Below are 20,813 nucleotides of genomic sequence, written 5' to 3' on the forward strand. Positions count from 1 at the left end.
TGTGTGTGTGTGTGTGTGTGTGTGTGTGTGTGTGTGTGTGTGTGTGTTTGTAAATGAGAGCTATCAGTCATTTTAATATTATTTCTGAGATTGAGACAATGGAATTTATGATGTAAAAATAGACAATCTAATTAAAGTGGGCCTTTCTTTATAGTCTGCCCTCTGGCTTTTTTCTTATCCATCTTGTCCTGGGTCAGCTTGTTGCAAAGCTTCTGTTTGCTACATTTTGGGTTCTAAAGGACACATAAAAGCCCAAACTTTTTTCATTCTACATTTAATTAATGGGCACAGTTTGTCAGCCTCAGACATACTCCTCAAGACTTTTTTATATCTGTTCATATGGCCTAGACCCCTCACTTAATATTATTGGTTTCCTTTGTACTTGAAAAGAAAAATTAAAAATTAGAACACGTCCTGTTCTTGTGGCAGTTTGTAGTTATTATAGCAGCTTTAACTTCAGCGTTTCCCCATCTCCAAATGTGGTTTATTATTTTCTGCTAACATTTCAATTGTACCAGTATCCTAAGGCAGTTATAAGAGAAGTTATCATTTTAGAATTAGAAAGAAATAAAATAACGCTTTAGACTTTTTATGCTTGTGGAATTTATCATTGTTTTCCATATTACTACTGCTTTCTATATATTTTGAACCCTGCCTGGTGATCATTTCTTTTAGAGTAGGTCAGGTAGGGATTTAGGATGCTTAGGATTTTAATTTCTTGAATCCTTTGGTGTTTACAGCCTTTTTTCCCAGAGCACTGTCTGACATGCATTGGTGTTTTCCAGTAGAGCACTGCTTTCTCACATGGTGCCATTTAGATGACTAAGTCTAGGGAAAGAAGGGCAGTGTTACTCTCCTGTCGATCTGGATGTCCCCACAAGGGAGTACACTTCTCTCTGCGTGTGGTGGTCTGTGAAACACATCTCCAACGATCCTTTTCCTGATGTACAAGGAGCCTCCAGCCAGCAGTTCCTCAGGAGATAATCTTAGCTGCCAGGAGCCAGCCCTCTTGCCTGAGAATGGTCCTTCTCATGTCCAGAGCCTGAGACTGGCAGGAGTGTCTTCAGTGGTACTGTTCTGATAGCTATTCCTACCTCTACAAGTTCAAGGCTGATTGTGTTGTGTTCTTCCTCTTGTGTTGAACCTCATCCCTACCGTGGTGTTGAACCTCTTCCCTACTGTGTTGCCCGTCCACAGGCACTGATTCCCCTCAGCTATCCTGCTTGCCAGTTAGCTGTGCGTAGGAACCAATATATGGTCCCATTCAATTGAAACCTTCTAGGACTCTGTGCTGTGAACAGTGACCCAGTCCAGAGTGAGACTGTGAGGTAATGGTAATAAAGACAGCATGGCTTGAACATTTTGTTTTGTTTTCTCTATCCATAAACTCCTGTTAGTGTAAAGGAAGTGAAAGTGATTGAGGTTACTCTTACCCTTACTCTTCTACTTTTTCATAAAATTGAATTTAGTGTAAAATCCGTTAATCATTTCTCTTTAATTGCCTTTAAACCTGCTGACTATTATGGTCCGATTTTAAGAGGGTGTCTTCTTACTTTTCTATTGCTGTGATAAAATAGCCTGATGAAAAGGAGCTCAAGAAAGAATTTATTTTAGCTTACTGTTGAAGAGGGCTAGAAGTCCACAGTGCCAGGGAGGCATGCTGGGAGAAGCACAAAGCTGAGAGATCACATCTCAGCTGCACACAGGAAGCAGGCAGCTCTGTGAGGCTATAAACATTCAAAGACTCCCCTCACTGATGCACATTATCCAGCAAGGCTGAACCTTCTAAAGATTCCATAACTTCCCTCAACAGTGTCCCCAATCGAGGCACCAAGTTTTTTGATTCATGAGTCTGTGGCAGTAGTTCTCAACTTTCCTAGTTCTGTGAGCCTGAATACAGTTCATGTTATGGTGACCCCAACCAGAAATTTTTTTATGTCGCTACTTCATAACTGTAGTTTTGATACTCTTATGAATTATAGTGTACATACGTGATATACAGGATATCTGAGACATGACCCCCAAAGAGGTTGCGACTCACAGGTTGAGAATTGCTGGCCTGTGGTGATACATTTCTCATCTATACCATTGCACTTGTTTTTATACTACTCCTAGATAGTGAAGTAACAAATCGTCCTTTGCAATCAGCAGTCTTGACTTGACTGTGCTCATTGTAGCTTGGTTGTAGTTCACAGCAGGATTATTTTGCAACAAAAACTGTCCAATGTGTCTAGTCTTTCCAAGGCTTGGGATCGCTATGCAGTGGAGTTGATGTGACCTGCCTTGCGTCATGCCACCTGAGTGCTCAACAGAAATAGGACATCACCATGGGAGTCAGACAGCAGCATTCAGATATTCTCTATCACTCCCTCCCTTTCGGGAATCTAGTTATAAGTCCTTTATCGTGTAGAATTTCTCCTCTCCATTCATTGTCTTTGCCTGTTTTAGTTTGTTTTATGTTGGATACTTCCTATTGCTCTATTTTCAAGTTCCCCTCTTTTCTTCTGTAGGATCAGCTTTTGCTACTAATCCTGTCCTGTACATTTTTTTTATCACATTCATGATGTGATGAGAACCTAATTAAATGCCTTCTCAGTATTTGCCTAATATTCAGTTTTGCTTTAGCTTTTGAATATATTGAATATCACTATAATATTTGTTTTAACGTCTTTGGTCTCTAAATCTGTTACCTGCCATTTCAAGCTAAGTTGCTATTGATTTTTCTCCACCTACATTTTTCTTCTTTGAATGCCTGGTGATTATTTATGTGATACCAGCATTGCTCATTTCACCTTGTGATGCCCTGGGTAATTGTGTTTCTATTCAGTCCCCATAAGCTTATTTTGGCATCCATTTATGATCTTTTCACTCTTTCTTTGGCAAGACTGGGAGAGTGTTTAGAATACGACTGGTTTTGTTTTCCCCTTTACTGATGCAGTGCTTTGCTGAATACTGTGCCAGATAGATAACCAGTGCATTATGGGTCTTTCCATTTGGCTCGTGGGTCCTGGTACCATTCTTGTTCCTGTGGGAATGTCATTTCCTGTATTCCTTTGTATAGTTCAATTCCTAGTTGTAGATGGCTTATTCTGTGTACACACAGTAGTTAACATTTCATTGATGTTGATGCTTTGCAGTTCCCACGGAGCTTGTTCAATTTGTGTCTCTCCTTCCTGCTATGCTCTATCCCACGAACTCCACCCTCCTTAAGCTGTCCAGCCTTCCAGCTGTGTCTAGAGAGATTGCTGTTGTGTTCCTGCTCTCCGCTTTCCTCCTGGAGAGGAAAGTAAGTCTCATTTCAAAGAGATAAATGTTGGAGAGATGATTCAGAGGTTAAGAGCACTGTCTGCTCCTCCAGATGTCCTGAGTTCGATTCCCAGCAACAACATTGTTCCTCCCAACCATCTATACTGGGATCGGATGCCCTCTTCTGGCATGCAGATAGAGTATTTACATATGTAAAATAAGTAAATATTAAAAAAAAAAAAAGAGGTAAGTGTTCCTGGTTTTCCAGTGTCCATTGCTTTGAATGGCTTTGCTTTGTGCATTTTTGTCCTGCATATTCATGAATCCTGCACCTGGGATTCAACCTTCCATGGGTCAGACCTTTTTGTAGAAAGTTGCTTCTGTACTCTGTATGTACAGATCTTTTCTTCTTGGAATTATTCCCTAAGCAAAATGCTTTTCTTCTGTTATTATTCTCTAAACAATCCCTTAACAATCGTTGACATAGACTTTTATGTTTCTATTTCTGTGATCTAGAACATGATTTAAGAACCTGTTGCTTCACTTATGTGATCATGAAGGGGATCCAGTGTCTTGCCTTGTCTAAACCTACAGCTCTTCAGGGCCACAGCCCCAGACTGCATTTGGGTGGTTAATTTTTTCATCCTTTTTGTACCACCATTGAATTCATCCTATTGCTCTGAGGAAGCTTTTAGCACACCTCTGTCCCAAGCTATTAGTATGACATCTGCAGAGCTCATAGCTTTTCCTGGCTGTGGACCTAGAGTCTGACCTCACACTGTGTGTGTGTGTGATTTCTCCTGTTTCTGTCCCTTGGTGTTGTTTCTCTAGATTTGAATTTAGCCTATGTCTTTTTTTCTCTTCATCTTTGTTTTATCTGTCACTCTTTTCTGATAGTTAGAACAAGGACCCATCCCACATTCTTGGCCTTGTAAGTACTCTTTGGATGAAAGCTGAGCTAATGTCATTTTTTTTTCCTTTCTGCTCTAGTGGAAGGAAGCATGGGAGGCTGCTGTCCGTCATACTTGGTGCTAATCTTGGTCTGGAAACGTTACAGTAGTGTGAGCCCTGTTTCCTCTACCCATAAAATGGGAATAATAATTGCTGTGTTTTGAGGTTCATAGGTAGTATAGCAGGAAGTGAGAGAAGGCATATGTACATGGTGCCTGATATTTATGAACTGGACAACAAAAGCCATTTACATTGGGGACACACTGTTTAGAAATGTTCATTTTATAGTTTATAAGGAGGTGGACTCCAGAGCCTTATTTCTATTGTTTTCACTGAAAACTACTCATGGCATCTTCCAACATCCAGGCTCTGTGCTCTGCCTTTTCCATGCTTTTCTTACTAAACTTTCATAAAACTGCCATTTAAATGAGTTAAGGTACCAAGATGGTAAAGTATAAACAGTGGAGCTGGGATCTGATAGGTCTGTGTAGTTCTTGGCAGCTACAGTGCCGCCTGTAGCCTTTGTGATGAGATTTGCATTCTGGAGTGAAGTTAAGTCTGCAATATGGAGGAACATTGGACTCAGAGAGCCTGTGCTTACCTCAAAGTAGAGTACTGTTAGGTTCTTCCTTCTGCTGTGTCGGAAGCAGCCATGGAGTCACCGGTCCTAGCATCTCTGACTTCATACTCAGTATTTAAAATGCTGGTAGCGATTTCTCTTCTCATGTTGATTTGGAGAAATGAATTCATCTTGAAGATCCTAGCCCTAATCTAAAGGAACTCTGTGAAGAGCTCCCAGGGTAGTTTCCTTGAACACTGGTTTCCAACACGAAGGAGACTGATAGCTGTGGTATCAGCCACACCATCACCAGTGGTGTGGGAGTTGCTAGCCCTTATATTTCCTTGTTATTCTGTACATGCATTTGCAGAAGGATCACTGTGGCTGACACAGCACTAGCATCTGGTGTGTGACTGGAGAGATCTGCACCAAAGGGCCTATGCCATGGTTTCGTGGTAGGCTTTGTGGTAGGAATGACTTACCCAACTTAGCACACTGCAGTATTGGAGTCACTGGCAAGTGTCTATGTGGATGTACTAAATATTTACAGTGGGGACATTGCAAGTTTTGAGGTCCTAGGTGGGGATGAAGGGTATGCTATGAATGAGGTTTGTTGCTTTGGAAATGGAATTTACATTCATATTCCCACGAGGATGCTTCAGAGATTAAACGTGCCTTCTCTTTCTCATAACCATTTGCCACACACTTGCTGATTCTGGAAGACACTCTTCTTTTGCTAGGGGAGAGAGAGACAAGGGCTGCATGCAGAGAGCAAGTGGCTGTGGAGGCAGCAGGAACCTGAGGCTCTTGTCCACACTGGCTATATCACTTGCCTCAGGGCACTCAGACTAAGCCCTTCCACCCTCCATCTATTTATTTATTTATTTGCTTATCTATCTATCTATCTATCTATCTATCTATCTATCTATCCTTTTATTTATTTGTTTGTTTTTTCTCTTTTATTATTATTATTAATTACACTTTATTCATTTTGTATCCCCCCATAAGCCCCTCCCTCCTCCCCTCTCGGTCCCACCCTCCCCCTCTTATTTATTTGTTTTTATCTTTGCCTTTTACCAGCAGCTCTTGGGATATTCACCTGGGGCCAGAACTCCAATTTGACACTACCATTCATTAGTTGTATTTCTTAGCTTCTATGAAAAGCATTGAGATCATTGTCAATGTAAAATATTATGTCCTATCTAAAGAGGACAACCTGGCAATACTTATTCTAGTTTTAGAAGCACTTATTCTTGGGCCCAGGAGGTTATATTGTTGTTGCATTGTTTTGAATAGCAAAATATTGTGTATGCTGTAAGCACATATCAGTTAGGGGCTCCTGTGGACATGAGATAGCCATATGCAGTACTTTGGAGGAACAAGGAAGGGGATGAGTGAGTATCTGCTTCATGCAGAGAGGCCCCAGCACGAAGACAATGCGTGAGGGATGATATGGTTAGGATTCTGCTTTTATCTAAGAAAAGATGGAAAATTGAAATGAATGGTCATATGTGCTTACCCTTGGCAGTTAAAGGAAATTGTAAGTTTACTGTAAAGGTTCAGGAGAGCAAAGGAGACAGAGCCAGACTCCTCACTGAAGGCCTGGTGTGTAGTCGCATTTATCCTGCTAGAGTATTTTGATTCTGGACCCTGTCATTGTATTATCTAACCAAGAAAAGATATGTGTGTGTGTGTGTGTGTGTGTGTGTGTGTGTGTGTGTGTGTGTATTTTTAAAAGAACATTGTTAAAGTAGAACACCGCTGAGAAGTCTGAAAAGCATGGCCTGCATGTTCATTCTTGCACACTCTGGTCAAGGACTATGGGATTCCTGGGAAGCAGGGGAGATGAATTGCCAGGTGCCTCTGTCAGTGGCTACCCTTTGGTTTTCTAGCATACTGCCAATTAAAAAAATATTTCTGTTACATTTATTTACTTGGAAGTATATATGTGTGTCCCAATGCATATGTGCAGGTCAGAGGACACCTGGAAGGAGTGTTATGGGGACTGGAAGGTCAAACTTGGTCATTGGGCTTGGTGGCCAGTGTTCCTACCTGCTGAGCCATTTTGCCAACCCAGTGACACTTTGTAGGTGCTTATCTTCATCCAGAGTATATCCTCTGTCTTGTTCATTCTACCTTCCTTCACTCTGGTGGATAGAAAGCAGTCAGAGCCATTGCTTTAAATAGCTGCATTTTACTAATTATACCTGGCACCACAGAGCAAAGAGCTATTGGAAAATTAATGCCACCACAGAGATTAGTGGCATATATATAGTCAGCTTTAAAATTATTTGCTCTAGTAGGCCTTGGAAGGATTTAGGAAACCCTTGTTATGTGCTCTGGTTTGGGCTGCCCTTCACATTTAGATTCTACTGCCTGTGGAAGTGGCTCTCAGCAGAGTCCCGTTTTAAATATGATGGGTCTAGGAGCTAGCAGGAGAATCTGTTTAGTCTTTACTCAGGGAACTTGAATGTGATTATTTCTGAAGTGTGGGATCTATTGCGAAGGTGAGAGGAAGAAGAACGGAAGGACCACTGTACTGATGCTCACAGTGTGGCCGTCAAGGTGTTAGAAACGCTAGCAAAGGAAGAGGGAAAGTGCCCCACCTACTCCTACACTGCATCTCCAGGTGGTCTTGCTAAGAATATAGCAGTTGGGAGGCTGGTCCCTGGGTGGGCTGTGGTGTAGCCTTTCCTGATTCCCTGCTTTCTGGGGCAGTGTGTAGGCAATGTGTGTGGCCTCTCAGGGGTGACAAAGAACTGGACTTCTTATGGTCCTTTTTCCATTGATTCATGTCATTGTCACAGTTCCATAGGTACCTCAAAGGTTCTTTTAACTCCACAACCCTACTCCTTGTACTCTGTCTACAGCTAATCAGAGAGCTTGTATCCTGTGGTACAAGCCTTCCATGGTGCTTTTCTTCAGAACCTCTGGGCATAATAGTTGTCTTCACACAACGTGGAGATAGAGGAGTAGGACCCACAGGATGAATGAACTTGCCTTTGAAATTGGAGACTTGAACTCAAGACTGCAATAATTGTGAAATGGTCCTTCTCTTCTTGACTCTGGTCTGAAAGTTCAAGACTATGTTTTTGCACAACAGCCTATATGCACAGAGCTTTGAAGTTGATATGAAAATCCCTGTGCTTTATTTATAAATGTAAAGTATCATGCCTCTTTGTCAAGAGAAAAGACAGAAGAAAGAAAAAACCTGGGCATGATTTTGCAGGAGCTATATTACAATACAGATCAATTTTTCTCAGGTACCTCAGTTAGATTGGTGGCTATCTGATCTGTGTGATTTGGACATGTTTAGCCCCAAACATCCCATTTTGGGTGGATAGTTTTACTTCTGATACTTGACATGTGAAATAAACCATAGTTTCAGCTAGTTATTAATATTTTATTATTAATATAGGAAGCATGCCAATGTGCTTTTAACACTGGAGTTGATACAGGAATTTTGAGGTCATGAATAAAAGCAAAGAAAAAAATATATTTTGGTGCAAATACTGAAGCACCCAATAAATCACTTAAAAAATAATCTTGAAAGTGTGTGACAAAAACCAAGAGGAAAATAGTACTAATGTCTTAAATTTTCTGTAAATGATTCTGTTAGCAGTGTTTAAAAATAACCATTGTTCATGTGTCAAAGTAACAGTTTAAATTGTTAAAGTATGTAAGAAAATATGGCAGTTTTGCCAATATTATATATTAACTAATATCATTTCCATTGTTATAATCAATGCTTAGGTTTGAAATTGAGCCACAGCCTGCTCAAAAGTGAGTTTTGGAAGATTTGGGCCTTTGTTTATGTAAAGAAGGCCAAAGTAGCAACCAAGAAAGCGCTTAGACTTGGTGGAGCAGAGGACATGGATGGCGTGGGGCTCAACGTCCTCTGCAGGGTCAGAAGGACCTTTACAGGACCTAAGATAGTGCACACATTCAAGCTTCTGTTCAGTAGGCATACCTTTGGCCCATCTGTGTCTTCTGAAATTTCTGTTGCACCCCACAGGCTCTGCTATACAGATCACTAGCATTCATTCTTGTGTCCTTTGTAAGGCTTTGGCTGGCTTTCCTGCCCCGGTGTGCTTTGCTCTAGGCAGGCTTTAGTGTGTAGCAGTTTCCTTCATTTCTGCTGAAAAAGACACCTGTAGGGTGATTGAGGAAAAGAAACTGAGGATCATGGTGGCCTGGGCCTTAAGCCTAAAAGAGCAAGGGAAGATGTAAAGTGCGAGAAAAGCCTTACAGATTTGTTCACTGTTACAGAACATTTTAGTCCAAACAGAAACTTTCCCTTCATAGTTATAGAAGAAATGATAAAGCTGAAGCCTTAAAATAAGAGGAGTCCTGGAGCAAGAAATCTCAGGCCTCCTCCCTTTTCTCTGCTGCCATTACCCCTCTATGTAGTCACACCTAAGCCCCTGACTCCATGAGGTGCTGTTCCCCTGAGACTCTACAGGGGAGGCATTGGTTATTATTTTGAGTGCTTACTGATGCTCTAAAGCTTCTGCCTCAGACCAGTAGGAGCTCATGACATTCGAAGTGTAAAATATAAAGCTAATAATCTGTGCTCCCCAGAGTACAGCTACACCTATGTTAAGGCTGGCTAGAAAGTCCTTGAATATGGGGAGTTGGAATGCTGCAATCCAGAGCCATAGTACCTTGGGTTACCTCCAGCCCCTGTAATGGCCACTTTGCTCACCCGTGTGTGTCATATAGTTAGTTTACTTTGACTGACACATAAAACCCATTGAAAGGTGTTAACTTCACAGACTACAGGATTCCACCAAACCTAGAGCTAAGAGTGTCCTCGATAGAGTCTGAAACCTACAGTGGAGATTTCCACACTTTGCTGTAGTTGCCTACCTGATGTTTCCGCTTCTGTATTTGGGAAGTACGTTGATGCAGGCCTTTCTTTGCTTCTGTAATTATGTAAATATTATGAAATTATGTTCACATTAGAACATGGTATTTGAGGTCATCTGAATCTGTGTTTCTGGATCATGATCACTCATATTTGGCCTAAGAATAACCTTTTCTCTTTTCCTTTTGAGGTGAGATCTATACATTCCATTGCCAGGTATATAAGTGGAACTTCAGTTAGCCTGCTCAAACAGTTTTGTTTTTTAAAGGTCACAGAATAAAACTGATTTGTGTAGAATCCTCTTAACATGTTAAAGGCACTTAGGTAATAATTATGTGGTAATGATCATGATGTAAACCTGGAGTGTGTTTTTGGTAGAATGCAGCCCAACTATAAAAATCCACATACACCTATCTTGTTTCATTAACTGCTTCCATTACATGACCTGTGCTATCTGACAGGAGTTACAAGGGCCATAAAATGCTTTTTTCTTCTTGTCTACCCATCGACAGCTCTCTGTCTGGAGACTTCACACACTTCTTGCTAGCAGGATGGTCTCTTGTGCTTTTAATAGAAATATTTCTAGGGGTTTGTAGGTCTTACACAAGTGCACAGTTGTATGCAGCCCTTCTTTGAGTCCAGCTGCAGATAAGCAATTGCTGGCACATACAGCTTCTCCTTAGCTGCTCTGGTCTTAGCAGCTGACTTGCAGACATTGCTAAGTTGACCATACTGGCTTTAAACTTGACTTCTTCCTGCTTCCACCTCCTAGATATCAGGGATACAGGTGTGTGTCTGTATTCTTGGGTCTGCCTTTAACTTGAATGTGGTTACATAGTCACATGTGTATACATACATCTGTTGATATCTGTCAGATTGTGTACTTTCTCCATGAATAATGTCTTTTTGTTATACACACACAAACACACATATAATAGAAAAGGAAATGAATAATCATTGTAACAAAATTTACTCAGCGTGTAGACATCTGGTAACTAGAAAAATATCAAGTTGAGTGGAATGAAGAGAAAACTCTACTTTCACAGAAAAGGCGCTGTGTCATTTAACTTTGATTCCATATGATTTTATATTACTGTTTTGAAACAGTTTCACCATGTAGCCTGAAACTTGCTGTGTATACCATGCTGGCTTCAAACTTGTGGATAGTTTTCCTGCCTTGCCTTCTAAGTGCTGTGCCTTCACTGCTGGCTTCTATCTCGAGTTGATTGATGGTCAGGGAATTATGTTGAAATTGTTATGCTTAGGGATTTAGAATAGAGCTGACCTGGGTTTGCCTTGGTCTCCTGCCATAGCTGTGTGACTTTGGGCTAGGTAGACTTTCTCTGTGAAACAGGCCTGTAGAGGTATAGTGAGTGCTCAGAAGGTAGAAGCAATTGCTAGGTCTCCCAGGGTTCAAAGTCAGATAGTCTTGAGCAAGAAAATAGCGTGTCTTAAATTCACAGGGCCTGGTTTTTGTGGAGTTGTCAGAAAGAGGAAGACAAGGACGTCCCAGGGAGAGACAGGAATCAGATGACTGTGTGTCTTCTGTGTTCCTGATAGGGTCATCAGGCCAATAGTTGGCTTTTCATCTGCTCTCTGCTTTTAGGTCACCTCCGGCCTTCTCAGGCATCATTGTTTTGACTTCATTAATTTTTTTCTTTGCTAAATAATAAGATCATTGCTCCAAAGTACCATATTTCTGATTGCATATTGAAGATCAATTCTGACATTTTGTAGGTATTGCTTTTTGTTTGTTGATATTTAAGTATATTTGTCAGTTATTGTAGGAAAAATGCTTGGTATTTTTAAATATTTTACTTAAATTTGAAAGACAAGATATAATAAACACAATGAAGTCTATACACCTAAAGGAGATAAACAAGAAAGCAGACACGAGGTAAGATGATCAATCCTAACTTAGAAAGACAAATGAGATGTGCATTGGACGTATGACAGGAGTCTACCGCAGAAGGCATCTGAAAGACCCTAGTAAGCAGCATTTCAAAACAGATACTAAGACTTATAACCAAACCTTCGGCAGAAGGGGAGTTAGTATGACAGGGAAAGGATAGGAGCCCCACAAGGACCAAATATATCTGGGCACAGGGTTTTTTTTTCTGAAACTGTTTCTCCAACCAAGGACCATGTATGGATATAACCTAGAACCTTTATTCAGACGAAGCTCGTGGTAGCTCAATAACCAAATGGTTTCCCATAGTAAGGGGAACAGGGACTATCTCTGACAGGAACTCAATGGCAGGCTCTTTGACTCCCCACCCCCCAAGGGAGGAGCAGTTCTGCTAGGCCACAGAGGAGGACTGATAAAACAGATTCCTGATAAAACAGGGCCAGACGAAAGGGGAGGAGGTCCTCCCCATTCCGTGGACTTGGAAAGGGGCAGGGAGAAGCTGAGGGAAGGAGTGTGGGATTGGGAGGGAATAAGGGAGCGGGATACAGCTGGGATACAGAGTTAGTAAAATGTAACTAATAATAACAAACAATAAAAAAAAGAACTTATATAACAAAAAAATAAAAATAAAAAAATAAAAATAAAATAAAATTAAGGGAGTGGGGGATATCTGAAAAAAAAAAAGACTTTATTTTATTAACTTCTTGTTAGCTAGTAATAAATTTGTAAAACTTCCAACATGTACTTCTCAGAGAGTGGAAGTTGGTCCCATTTTCTTCAGATAGACATTGCGACTTGTGAAAACAACTCTGAGACTGGGGATCTCTGAAGTCAAGGGTTTGTTGATGCTTGGCAGATTTTAGCCAGAGTACAGACAAGGTTCTATAGTAAATTCTTTAGACTGTCAGCAGCAGGAATAGAGAGCTAGTAGAATGATGCCCACTGGGCCAGATAGAAGGGCATTTTTTGATGATGAAATGTGAGGAAGACCTGTAGTGTAGAAGGATAATATTATGTCAGACAAAGAGGGCTTGGGCTTGGAAAGCATTCTGTAAGGAACATCTATCTTGCTGCTCTGGATTGGTCAGTTTAACAGCTCAGAATGTTCATATGTGTTCTGTGGTTAGGGAGGATAGTGGATGGATTTCAAGTCAATAATTTCAAAATCTACCCAAAAAGGGGAACCCCGTACACAGGTAAATTAGTTCACTCTCTGTTTTCTTTGTATACCGTCCTTAGGCCTTTGCAGTTGAACTTAGGATATCTCAGAATTGCTATTTCATCATTGATATATAGATTTGGAGGGAAGTCTAGTGAAGTATAGTTTCTCTAATTCTAAAGTGCCACAGTCACTTAGAGAAACCACCAGAATCACCTCGTTTTCTATGGTCTTGGGCTAATTTGCTTTTAGAGAGCCCTGAAACAGCACAAGATTTTTTTGTTTTTGTTTTTAGAAAGACATGTCTAGTTTTTCTGAAGTTTTAAGATTCATTGTCTCGCCCCACCTTATTGCTTTTGCAAATTAGTTTGTTTGCTGTTTGTTATATTCAGAACATTACAACTGATGTCAGCTGAAGGGCAAATTTGATTCCAAATGAGGGTATTCTGCCTTATGACTCAGCATGCCTTTCCTCTGTGTTTCTGCAGGTCTGGAGGTCCGGTGGGTGGACTGCTACTTTCCCTTTACTCATCCATCCTTCGAAATGGAGATCAACTTCCATGGAGAATGGCTTGAAGTCCTTGGCTGTGGGGTGATGGAACAGCAGCTTGTCAATTCAGGTAAGAAAGAACCCCACAGGTTTCCTAGAGGACCCCTCTATTCTCATGTGGCCTCATTTGCATAGTCACCAACAGTTAAATTAGCGGGGCAGCATCACCATCCTCTCCGAGAATGCCCAAGGAGACCCATCTCTGAGGCTGTGCTTGTCACTCCTCATTTTGCAAATGAGTTATCTTTGGAGATCTCCCTTGTCAGCTCCTGAAAGCTAGATTTGGATCTTAGGAGTCTGTACTCCTTGGGGCCATGTATGTGTGTGCGTACTCGCTTTCTAATTGCCCCAAAGGCTTTGAGATATGTGTCACATGAGTGCAGTTCATCTTCCCAGCTATTCAAGAATAAAGCTACTATATAATCCTCTTTTGTTCTTATTGCATTCAGTTTAGTAGCCAGAATTCAAGAGAGATTTTATAACTACACTACAGCACAAAGAAAGACCACACAGGCCCCTGTTGCTCCCCACTGTCAATGAATATATTGCCATTAGGTGAAGGAATGTAGAAAGACATGGCAATCTCTCATATGGCTTTCCACTGGCTTTCCTTGAGGGCCCTCCATCAGCAGGGGCCCTCTGCACAGAGACAAATGCCTCATAGACAGTTTTTACATGTATGAAAAACTAACAGGGATGAAGGTTGGAATTAGAGCCTGAGAGTGGGTGTATAGAAACCCAGGCTGATTGTTGAAGCTCTGCTCTGTAACAGCTGAATACACTTTGCTTGTCCTGTGATCCTTGGTTTTCTTGTAGTTGAAGTGGACAGAAAGATGCCATCTGTAAAGTTCCTATATCAAAAGCCATTGAGGTGATGCATGAAGGTATTTAAGGAACAGTCTGACACACATTACCAGTGCAGTAGAGATCAATTGTCCATGTTGCAACATCCAGAATTTCGCTAACGGTTAGAGCCATTTATCAACAATCAAGTTGTTGCAAAGTTGTATGCATGAAACTTAAGTATTTTAGAGAAGGAGACTAAAGCAATGGAAGGAGAGTTGATATTATAAAAGGAAGTCTGTGTAGTATATGCTGCTTGAACTTGAAGTTAGTGTCTAAGAACCCAGAAAGAGTTTGTCATACTAACTTCTCCTGATGATTTGGCTTACTACCCCCCTCCCTGGTGTTTTTAGGACAATATTGCGTCATGTCTCAATACTAGTTTCCCACTGCGATGACTCAGGTTGCTTCTGTCTCTTCATATGGGATAAGCAATACAAACATCTGAAACTATCACCAGGGATGAGGGGTGGCTACGGTTGTGTCAGCAACAAATTTATTATTCATTGAGGCCTTCTGAGGTTTAGAAGATCATAACGTAGGCCAAGGCAGAAAAGGAAGGTTTGTGGTGGAAAAAGCTTAAAACACAGGATGTGCTTCTATGGCTAATTGTGGTGGTCAACTTGACCACATCTAGAACTGACTAAAACCTAAGCAGTTGGGTACACCTGTGAGAGATTTCCTTCATTGGATCATTTGAGGTGAGATGACCCTAAATCTGGGCCACACCTGCTGGTGGCAGCACACATAAAAGGGTATGGGGAAAGCAAGCTTTCTAATTTTGCCTCCTTGCTCTCACTCTCACTGGCAAGTTTATCAGTCCTGTTGCTGCATCATTCCTTCATGGCATTAGAACCTACTTCTAGATTTTAACATAGACTGAAGACCAGCTGAGATATCCAGCCTCGTAGGCTGAACAACTACTGGATTCTTAGTCTTTCTATCAGGAGATAGTTATTGTTGGACTGGCCAGACACTGGTCTGTAAATCCCTCTAATCAATCCTCTTTACCATGTATTTTCATTCTATAAGTTCTGTTCCTTTAGAGAACTCTGACGTATAATTTCTCCTTGCCTCCTTGTTGAGTTATGAAATGTACTCTTGGGAAACCTTTGTAAATCCATTCATTATCAGTTTGCATTGTTAAAAATTATTGTCTGCCTGTTTGTGCACCTATTTTTCTAGTGGTCTTTCTAAGCCTAATAGGAAATAGAATCAGAATTGTTCCTTTGAGACACAGGGATGTAAAAATGGTAATGGCACCCTGTGGTGTTTGGAACAAGGGTGAGTAGCAGGTTCCGTGAAAGGGAAGAGGAAGGCGTAGGCAACATTCTGTCAAGAATTCTCAGGATGGAGCACTCAGGCTCCAGAGGTTGGCCAAGTGAGTCTCGAGGTAAGTTAGCTTAAGCTTTCCCGGAAATTATGTCTGTCGCCTGTCACCGCTGCTTGCCAGTTAGTCTTCCTGGTGTGCTTTCCCTGTGTGAATGGGAGTCTGTTTCTTGTTTGCTCCACTTTGATAGCTCATCTCTGTAGTCTCTACATGGTATAGTGTTAGTGATCTAAGTGGATCAGCTTTTAAAGGGCATCAGCCTTGATACAGCCTTGGCTTGTGAGGTATACTAGACAAACTGTGTAACAGCAGTTTTAAAAATGCCACACAGGGTATTAGACAAAGAGGTTATAAAACTAATTAAAAGTACCCTTTCCTTGTAAAAACACAACATAGTAGTTTGGATCTAGGGAGTCCCCCAAAGCTCATGCATTAAAAGATTGGTCCCCAGGTTGGTGCTCTTGAATGTGGGGTATATTGGAAGGAAGTTAGGTTACTGGATACATGGCCTTAAAGGGGATTTAGGCTCATTCTTGTCTCCTACCTGCATACTCTGCCCCATGTTTTTATCATAGTGTGCTATGGTACCCCTGGTCTAAAACTCTGAGCCAACTAACCATGAACTGATACCTCTCAAACTCCCATCATGTTTTGAAAATGCTGTGTTTGGGTTAAATTGAATGCCCTTAATTTTGGTGTAGGTGATATTATAACCACAGTAAGGTAAACAATATTTTTTATTATAGCATATTTGCTTTTGATTTTTTTTTTTTTTTTTGTGATCTGCCCCACCCCATCCCTGTTTTGCAACCACTGATACCTGCTCCATTTTCAGCTTTTCCTTTCTAGTTCAGTAAACGCTGTCATTTGGTCAGATGTGTTCTTCACATATGTCTTCTTTCACTTAGCACTCAGCAGTTTTCAGTTTTCCCTATTTTAAGGTATTGGTCAGTACTGTGTCAGCTCATTGCTGCTTGTTTTGAATAGGGTTCCATTGGTAGACACACTTCAACCTGTTTACCCATTCTTTTTTTGATGCCTGCTTAGATTGCTCTCAGCTTGAGGCAATTAAGTATGAAGGTGCTGTAAATACTTGTGGAAAAGCCTTTGTGTGGACATGTTTCTGTTTTTGAAAATAAATCTAGCGTAGAATGTTCTATAGATATCAGTGACATCCAAGTAATTGCCTAGTGTTGTTCACCTTTTCAGTGCCTGCTGATTTTCTCCTCTTAGTTGTATCAGAAATGAGAGGGGGGGAAAACCTGCTTCTATTATAGAATTCTATGCTTTGTCCTTTAACTCTGTCAATTTTTCCTCATTTTTACAACTGTTACTTGGTTATTTCTACATGTGGTATGTTTTGCAGAAGATTTACTCTTTTTTTCCCTGTAAGATAGTGAGATATACATCTTCATTTATGATAATTCTTTCTTGAAGCTTTTCATGTTGGAATATTACATACCCTTCCTTCTTAAATACCTTTTTATTATTATATTTACATATATTAAGTCTGTCTCCATTGAAAACCTCATAATAATTAAATGTGCATTTAATTTTTTCTTTCTTTTTAAATATAATTTTTATTACAATTTATTCACTTTGTATCCCAGCTGTAGCTCCCACCATCATCCCCTTTAATCCCGCCCTCCCTCCCTCATCTCCTCCCATGTCCCTTCCCCAGTTAATCGAGGACCTCCTCTCCTTCCATCTGACCATAGCCTACCAGGAAATTTTCCTTAGGTGGCTCATATAGGCTGAGTCTGCTGGGAAAAAAGTCCTAAGACTTTTTTCTTATATTCTAAGAGCATATATTCTTTCTTCTTTATTAGGAAGGATATTTTTATTGAGCGCATAATTATGGATTGGAAGCTACCTCCTTTCTCTTAGCAATTTAAAACTGTTGTTGTCTCCTACTCATGGTTAAATGAAGAAAAACTGTAATTTCAGTCACCTAATAATTGTTCTTCTATCTATACAGTATTGTCTGTTATTTTTTGAGCTACTTTCAGGACTACTTTTTGCATTTTTGGTTTTCACAAGTGTGATTGATTTTCATATTTTTAGTGAGGGTTTTCTTTCAATTTCCTTAACTTCTTTTCTTTTCTCTCCTCCTGCCCCCACAGAAACTCTGTGATTCTGCTTTCCTTTTATTTACAATTTTTAAAATATATATGATTGTTTTGCTTTCAGGTATGTCAGTTGATTAGTTGCATGCTTGGTGTCTGTGGAAGCCAGAAGAGGGTGTCAGACTTCCTAGAAATAGAGTTAAAGATGGTTGTGAGCCATCATGTCTTTTAGTGCTGGTAGCCAAAAATGGTTTCTCTGGATGAACTGCTGGTGCTCTAAGCCTCTGGATCTTCCCTTTCCTCCTGTCCCCTCCACTCTTTTTCTTCCTTTATCTTTCAGTCTGGTAACCATTATGGAATAACCTCATGTTACCTGCCTGTATCCTTTGTTATCTCAGTTTTGCTGCATTGGTCATCAAATAACTTCCATAATATTTGTGTTCCTTTTGTAGCTGACACTTGCTTGTTTTTCATAGTTTCCATTTTCTTATGTGAATGCTTGTATTTTCATTCTTACCAAATGAGTTATTCTTAGAGCAAAATTACAGCTGGCCATTTTAAGGAACCTGACTGATAATGTCAATACCTGGGTTCTCTTGAGACTGATGTCTGTGGAATGGATCATGCCATCCTGCCCTTTTGCCTTGCTTGTGTATTGTGTGAGAGCGCTGTGCAGGGGAATTGGGTATATTCTTGTCTGAAATATATTCCTTTGACAACTGGATTGTAATAGGTGAGGAACCTTGTGTGTGACTTGTTTTTTGTGTGCAGTGATTCCTGTCTCCATGTGTCTTTGCTGTGCTGATTCCAGTCCCTTGGACATTAGTGTAAAACCTGGGAGAGAGGCTCACATGCACATTCAGTCCACACCCCCATTCCTGGACTGGTTTGAGCATGTGCTGCTGAGGCTTTTGACTGACACGGGATGAGGACTGTCTACACATAGAAACAGCATACCTGCTTCTGACGCTCTGTGTGGGATTGTCTCTGTCTAGTTCACATAAACCCTGAGCCTTGTATACAGACAGTCTCTCTCAAACATGCATTGCCTGTGATGCCTGTGGCTTTGCAACTGGGAATCAACTTTAGGACAAAAGTAACACAAGGGTGGAAAAAAAGAACAAGCCAAGAAATGCATGCTGTGGATATGTATTGCCAGGTTTTGATTATCCTTCATAATTTCTTTCTGTGCTTGCTTCCCCGAAACCTCCCTTGGTTGTTTTGTGGTAATGCCCAGAGCTTTTATTTTTAATCTGAACGAGAGGTGTCCTGTAGTGACCTGTAGGTGAGATTGTATGGATGCTCCAGGTGAAAGGACAGTTGTGTGCCACAAGTCTGTGTGTGTATGTGTGTTATGGAAACATGTGGTTGTATTGGCATCACTTGCATTTTTCAGCATTATTAATCAGGATTCAGGCTAGGGTTCTTCTGAGGCAAAGTACTTTAAGGCTGGCTGAACTCAGTCCGACTGCTACCACCCATCTCTTTCTTTTACCTTTTTACACTCCTCCCTGATTCTCAGTCTTTAGCTCTTTTGCTGCCTTTTCACAAAACTCACAAGGCCTGTGTGCAGATTCTGCCTCATTGTGTATTTTTGTGGTGTGTTTTAAGACTACCTGCTTAGAGAGGTCTGTTCAAAAATGGACATAGTGTTTCACCCTTTCTGAAATAGGTAATCGACTTTTCTGATATAAAAGAATTCTGCAATAATGTAAAAAATAAAGTATGAGAAAGAGATTAAAGTTAATCCTGTGGCCGCCTAAACCAAATTTCAAAATCGTAAGCACATAAGTGTAATTATCACATGCATCTTTATGTTTCATAAAAGCAGAAACACTCTTTGAACATTGTCCTATTTTGTTCATAGTGAAAATGCCATGAATATGTTGCTGAATATGAACTTCGTTAACAGTCACATGCATTGTGGTGTCTTCATTCTGGTTACTTCCTTGTCAGTGGGCTTTGAAAGTAGTCTTCATACATGTGCCCTTGGGCACTTCTTTAGTCCAAGTCTGGGGAGAGCTCATGGAAACACATCTGTGATTCTTGGTAAACACATGCAAAGGATAGGCTTTGTGACACAGCTTCTGTTCAATTGCACTCGGGTGACACACAACGTGGTCAGTTACTTATCTTTCACACTTAAAATGATGAAGACATTTTGTGCCAATGCTATTTTAATTCACCTTTTTCTTGTCACTAGTGTGGTTGAACATGTTTCCAGTAGTTTTTGTCACCCGACTTTTTGATGCCACTTGAAAGGATGCCAGGAAATCTTCATTCTTTCCTTTTATGCTCTCCTCTCAAGTTATACTTTTATTTTCATCTGTGTTGAAAATACCTACATTTCCTTCTGTGGCAATGTTTTCACTCCTTTCCTCCTCATCTTCTGCCTGCCAACAAGCATGATTCTGCATTTTGTTCTATCTTGAATCTTATTAGAGTTTTGCATAATATGTTAACCTGGTTGTACATTTTTACCAGTGGAGTAACATTGCATATAATTGTGTGATTTGTGTGTGACATTTTAACCTCATCCCCAGTGTTTTTAGTTGCAGTGCATTTGTTTCACACTTTGTGAATTAACTTGGGTACGACTTTTCTTAAAGCAGACCTGATTGTTTAGAGTTTCGGTTGCTCATGTTGAATATTCTTCTGGAGCCAGATGTGTAAGGACAGAGTTTTAATTGCAAAGTCAGTTTTCATGAGCATTTTCGGGGTTTTGATGGGAAGTCACTAATTTGTTTGCCTGTTTTGCATTGTCTGGTGACTACATTCAAAAGTCCTTGCTGCTTCTCTCCTCTCCCTGTTCTGCTTTACCTGTCGGGGGAGTATAAAAGTAGCGCACTGTGGTTCTCATTTACGTGATTCATATTGTGGCTGAATACATTCTTATATCTTTGTTTGACATTTATAGTTGTTCTTTTCATTTTCCACTGGGGTTTATCTTCTCATTTCTTTTTCCAAACTTATTGGTAGGCTTTTTACATTTATATCAAATATTATTCACTTGTTATTTGCATGTATTATAATTTTACAGGTTTGTGACTTTTTTAGTCACTAGTTTAAAAAGAAATATATATATATATATATATATATATATATATATACACACATACACATATTTGTGTATATGTGTGTGTGAAATATATATAGTTCTCCCTTGAATAGCTTTAGTTTTTCTTGTATCACATCATTCTTTAAAAAAAAAAATAAATTCACTTCTCCAGGAAATGTGAGTGGGTGGAAGTTGACAAGCTCCATGAAGATTGCCCTGTGCTTGTCATGCTTGGTCCTGGTACTTTACATCTCTCATTTATTGTCGTATCATTC

General features: G+C 40.3%; 1 protein-coding gene across 5 annotated transcripts in view; it reads left to right on the forward strand.

Moving 5' to 3' along the window:
• Positions 1–20,813, forward strand: part of Fars2 (phenylalanyl-tRNA synthetase 2, mitochondrial) — a 403,608-nt gene that overhangs the window by 106,048 nt on the left and 276,747 nt on the right. For all 5 annotated transcript variants that reach the window (XM_055595241.1, XM_055595240.1, XM_055595239.1 and 2 more), the window contains one exon: positions 13,180–13,311. In XM_055595241.1, the coding sequence (XP_055451216.1) occupies positions 13,180–13,311 (132 nt within the window). The remainder of the gene's footprint in view (positions 1–13,179; positions 13,312–20,813) is intronic.

The sequence above is a fragment of the Psammomys obesus genome, unplaced genomic scaffold, assembly GCF_907164565.1.
Source record: "Psammomys obesus unplaced genomic scaffold, mPsaObe1.curated_primary_1811, whole genome shotgun sequence".
In the NCBI taxonomy this organism is placed as follows: Eukaryota; Metazoa; Chordata; class Mammalia; order Rodentia; family Muridae; genus Psammomys; species Psammomys obesus.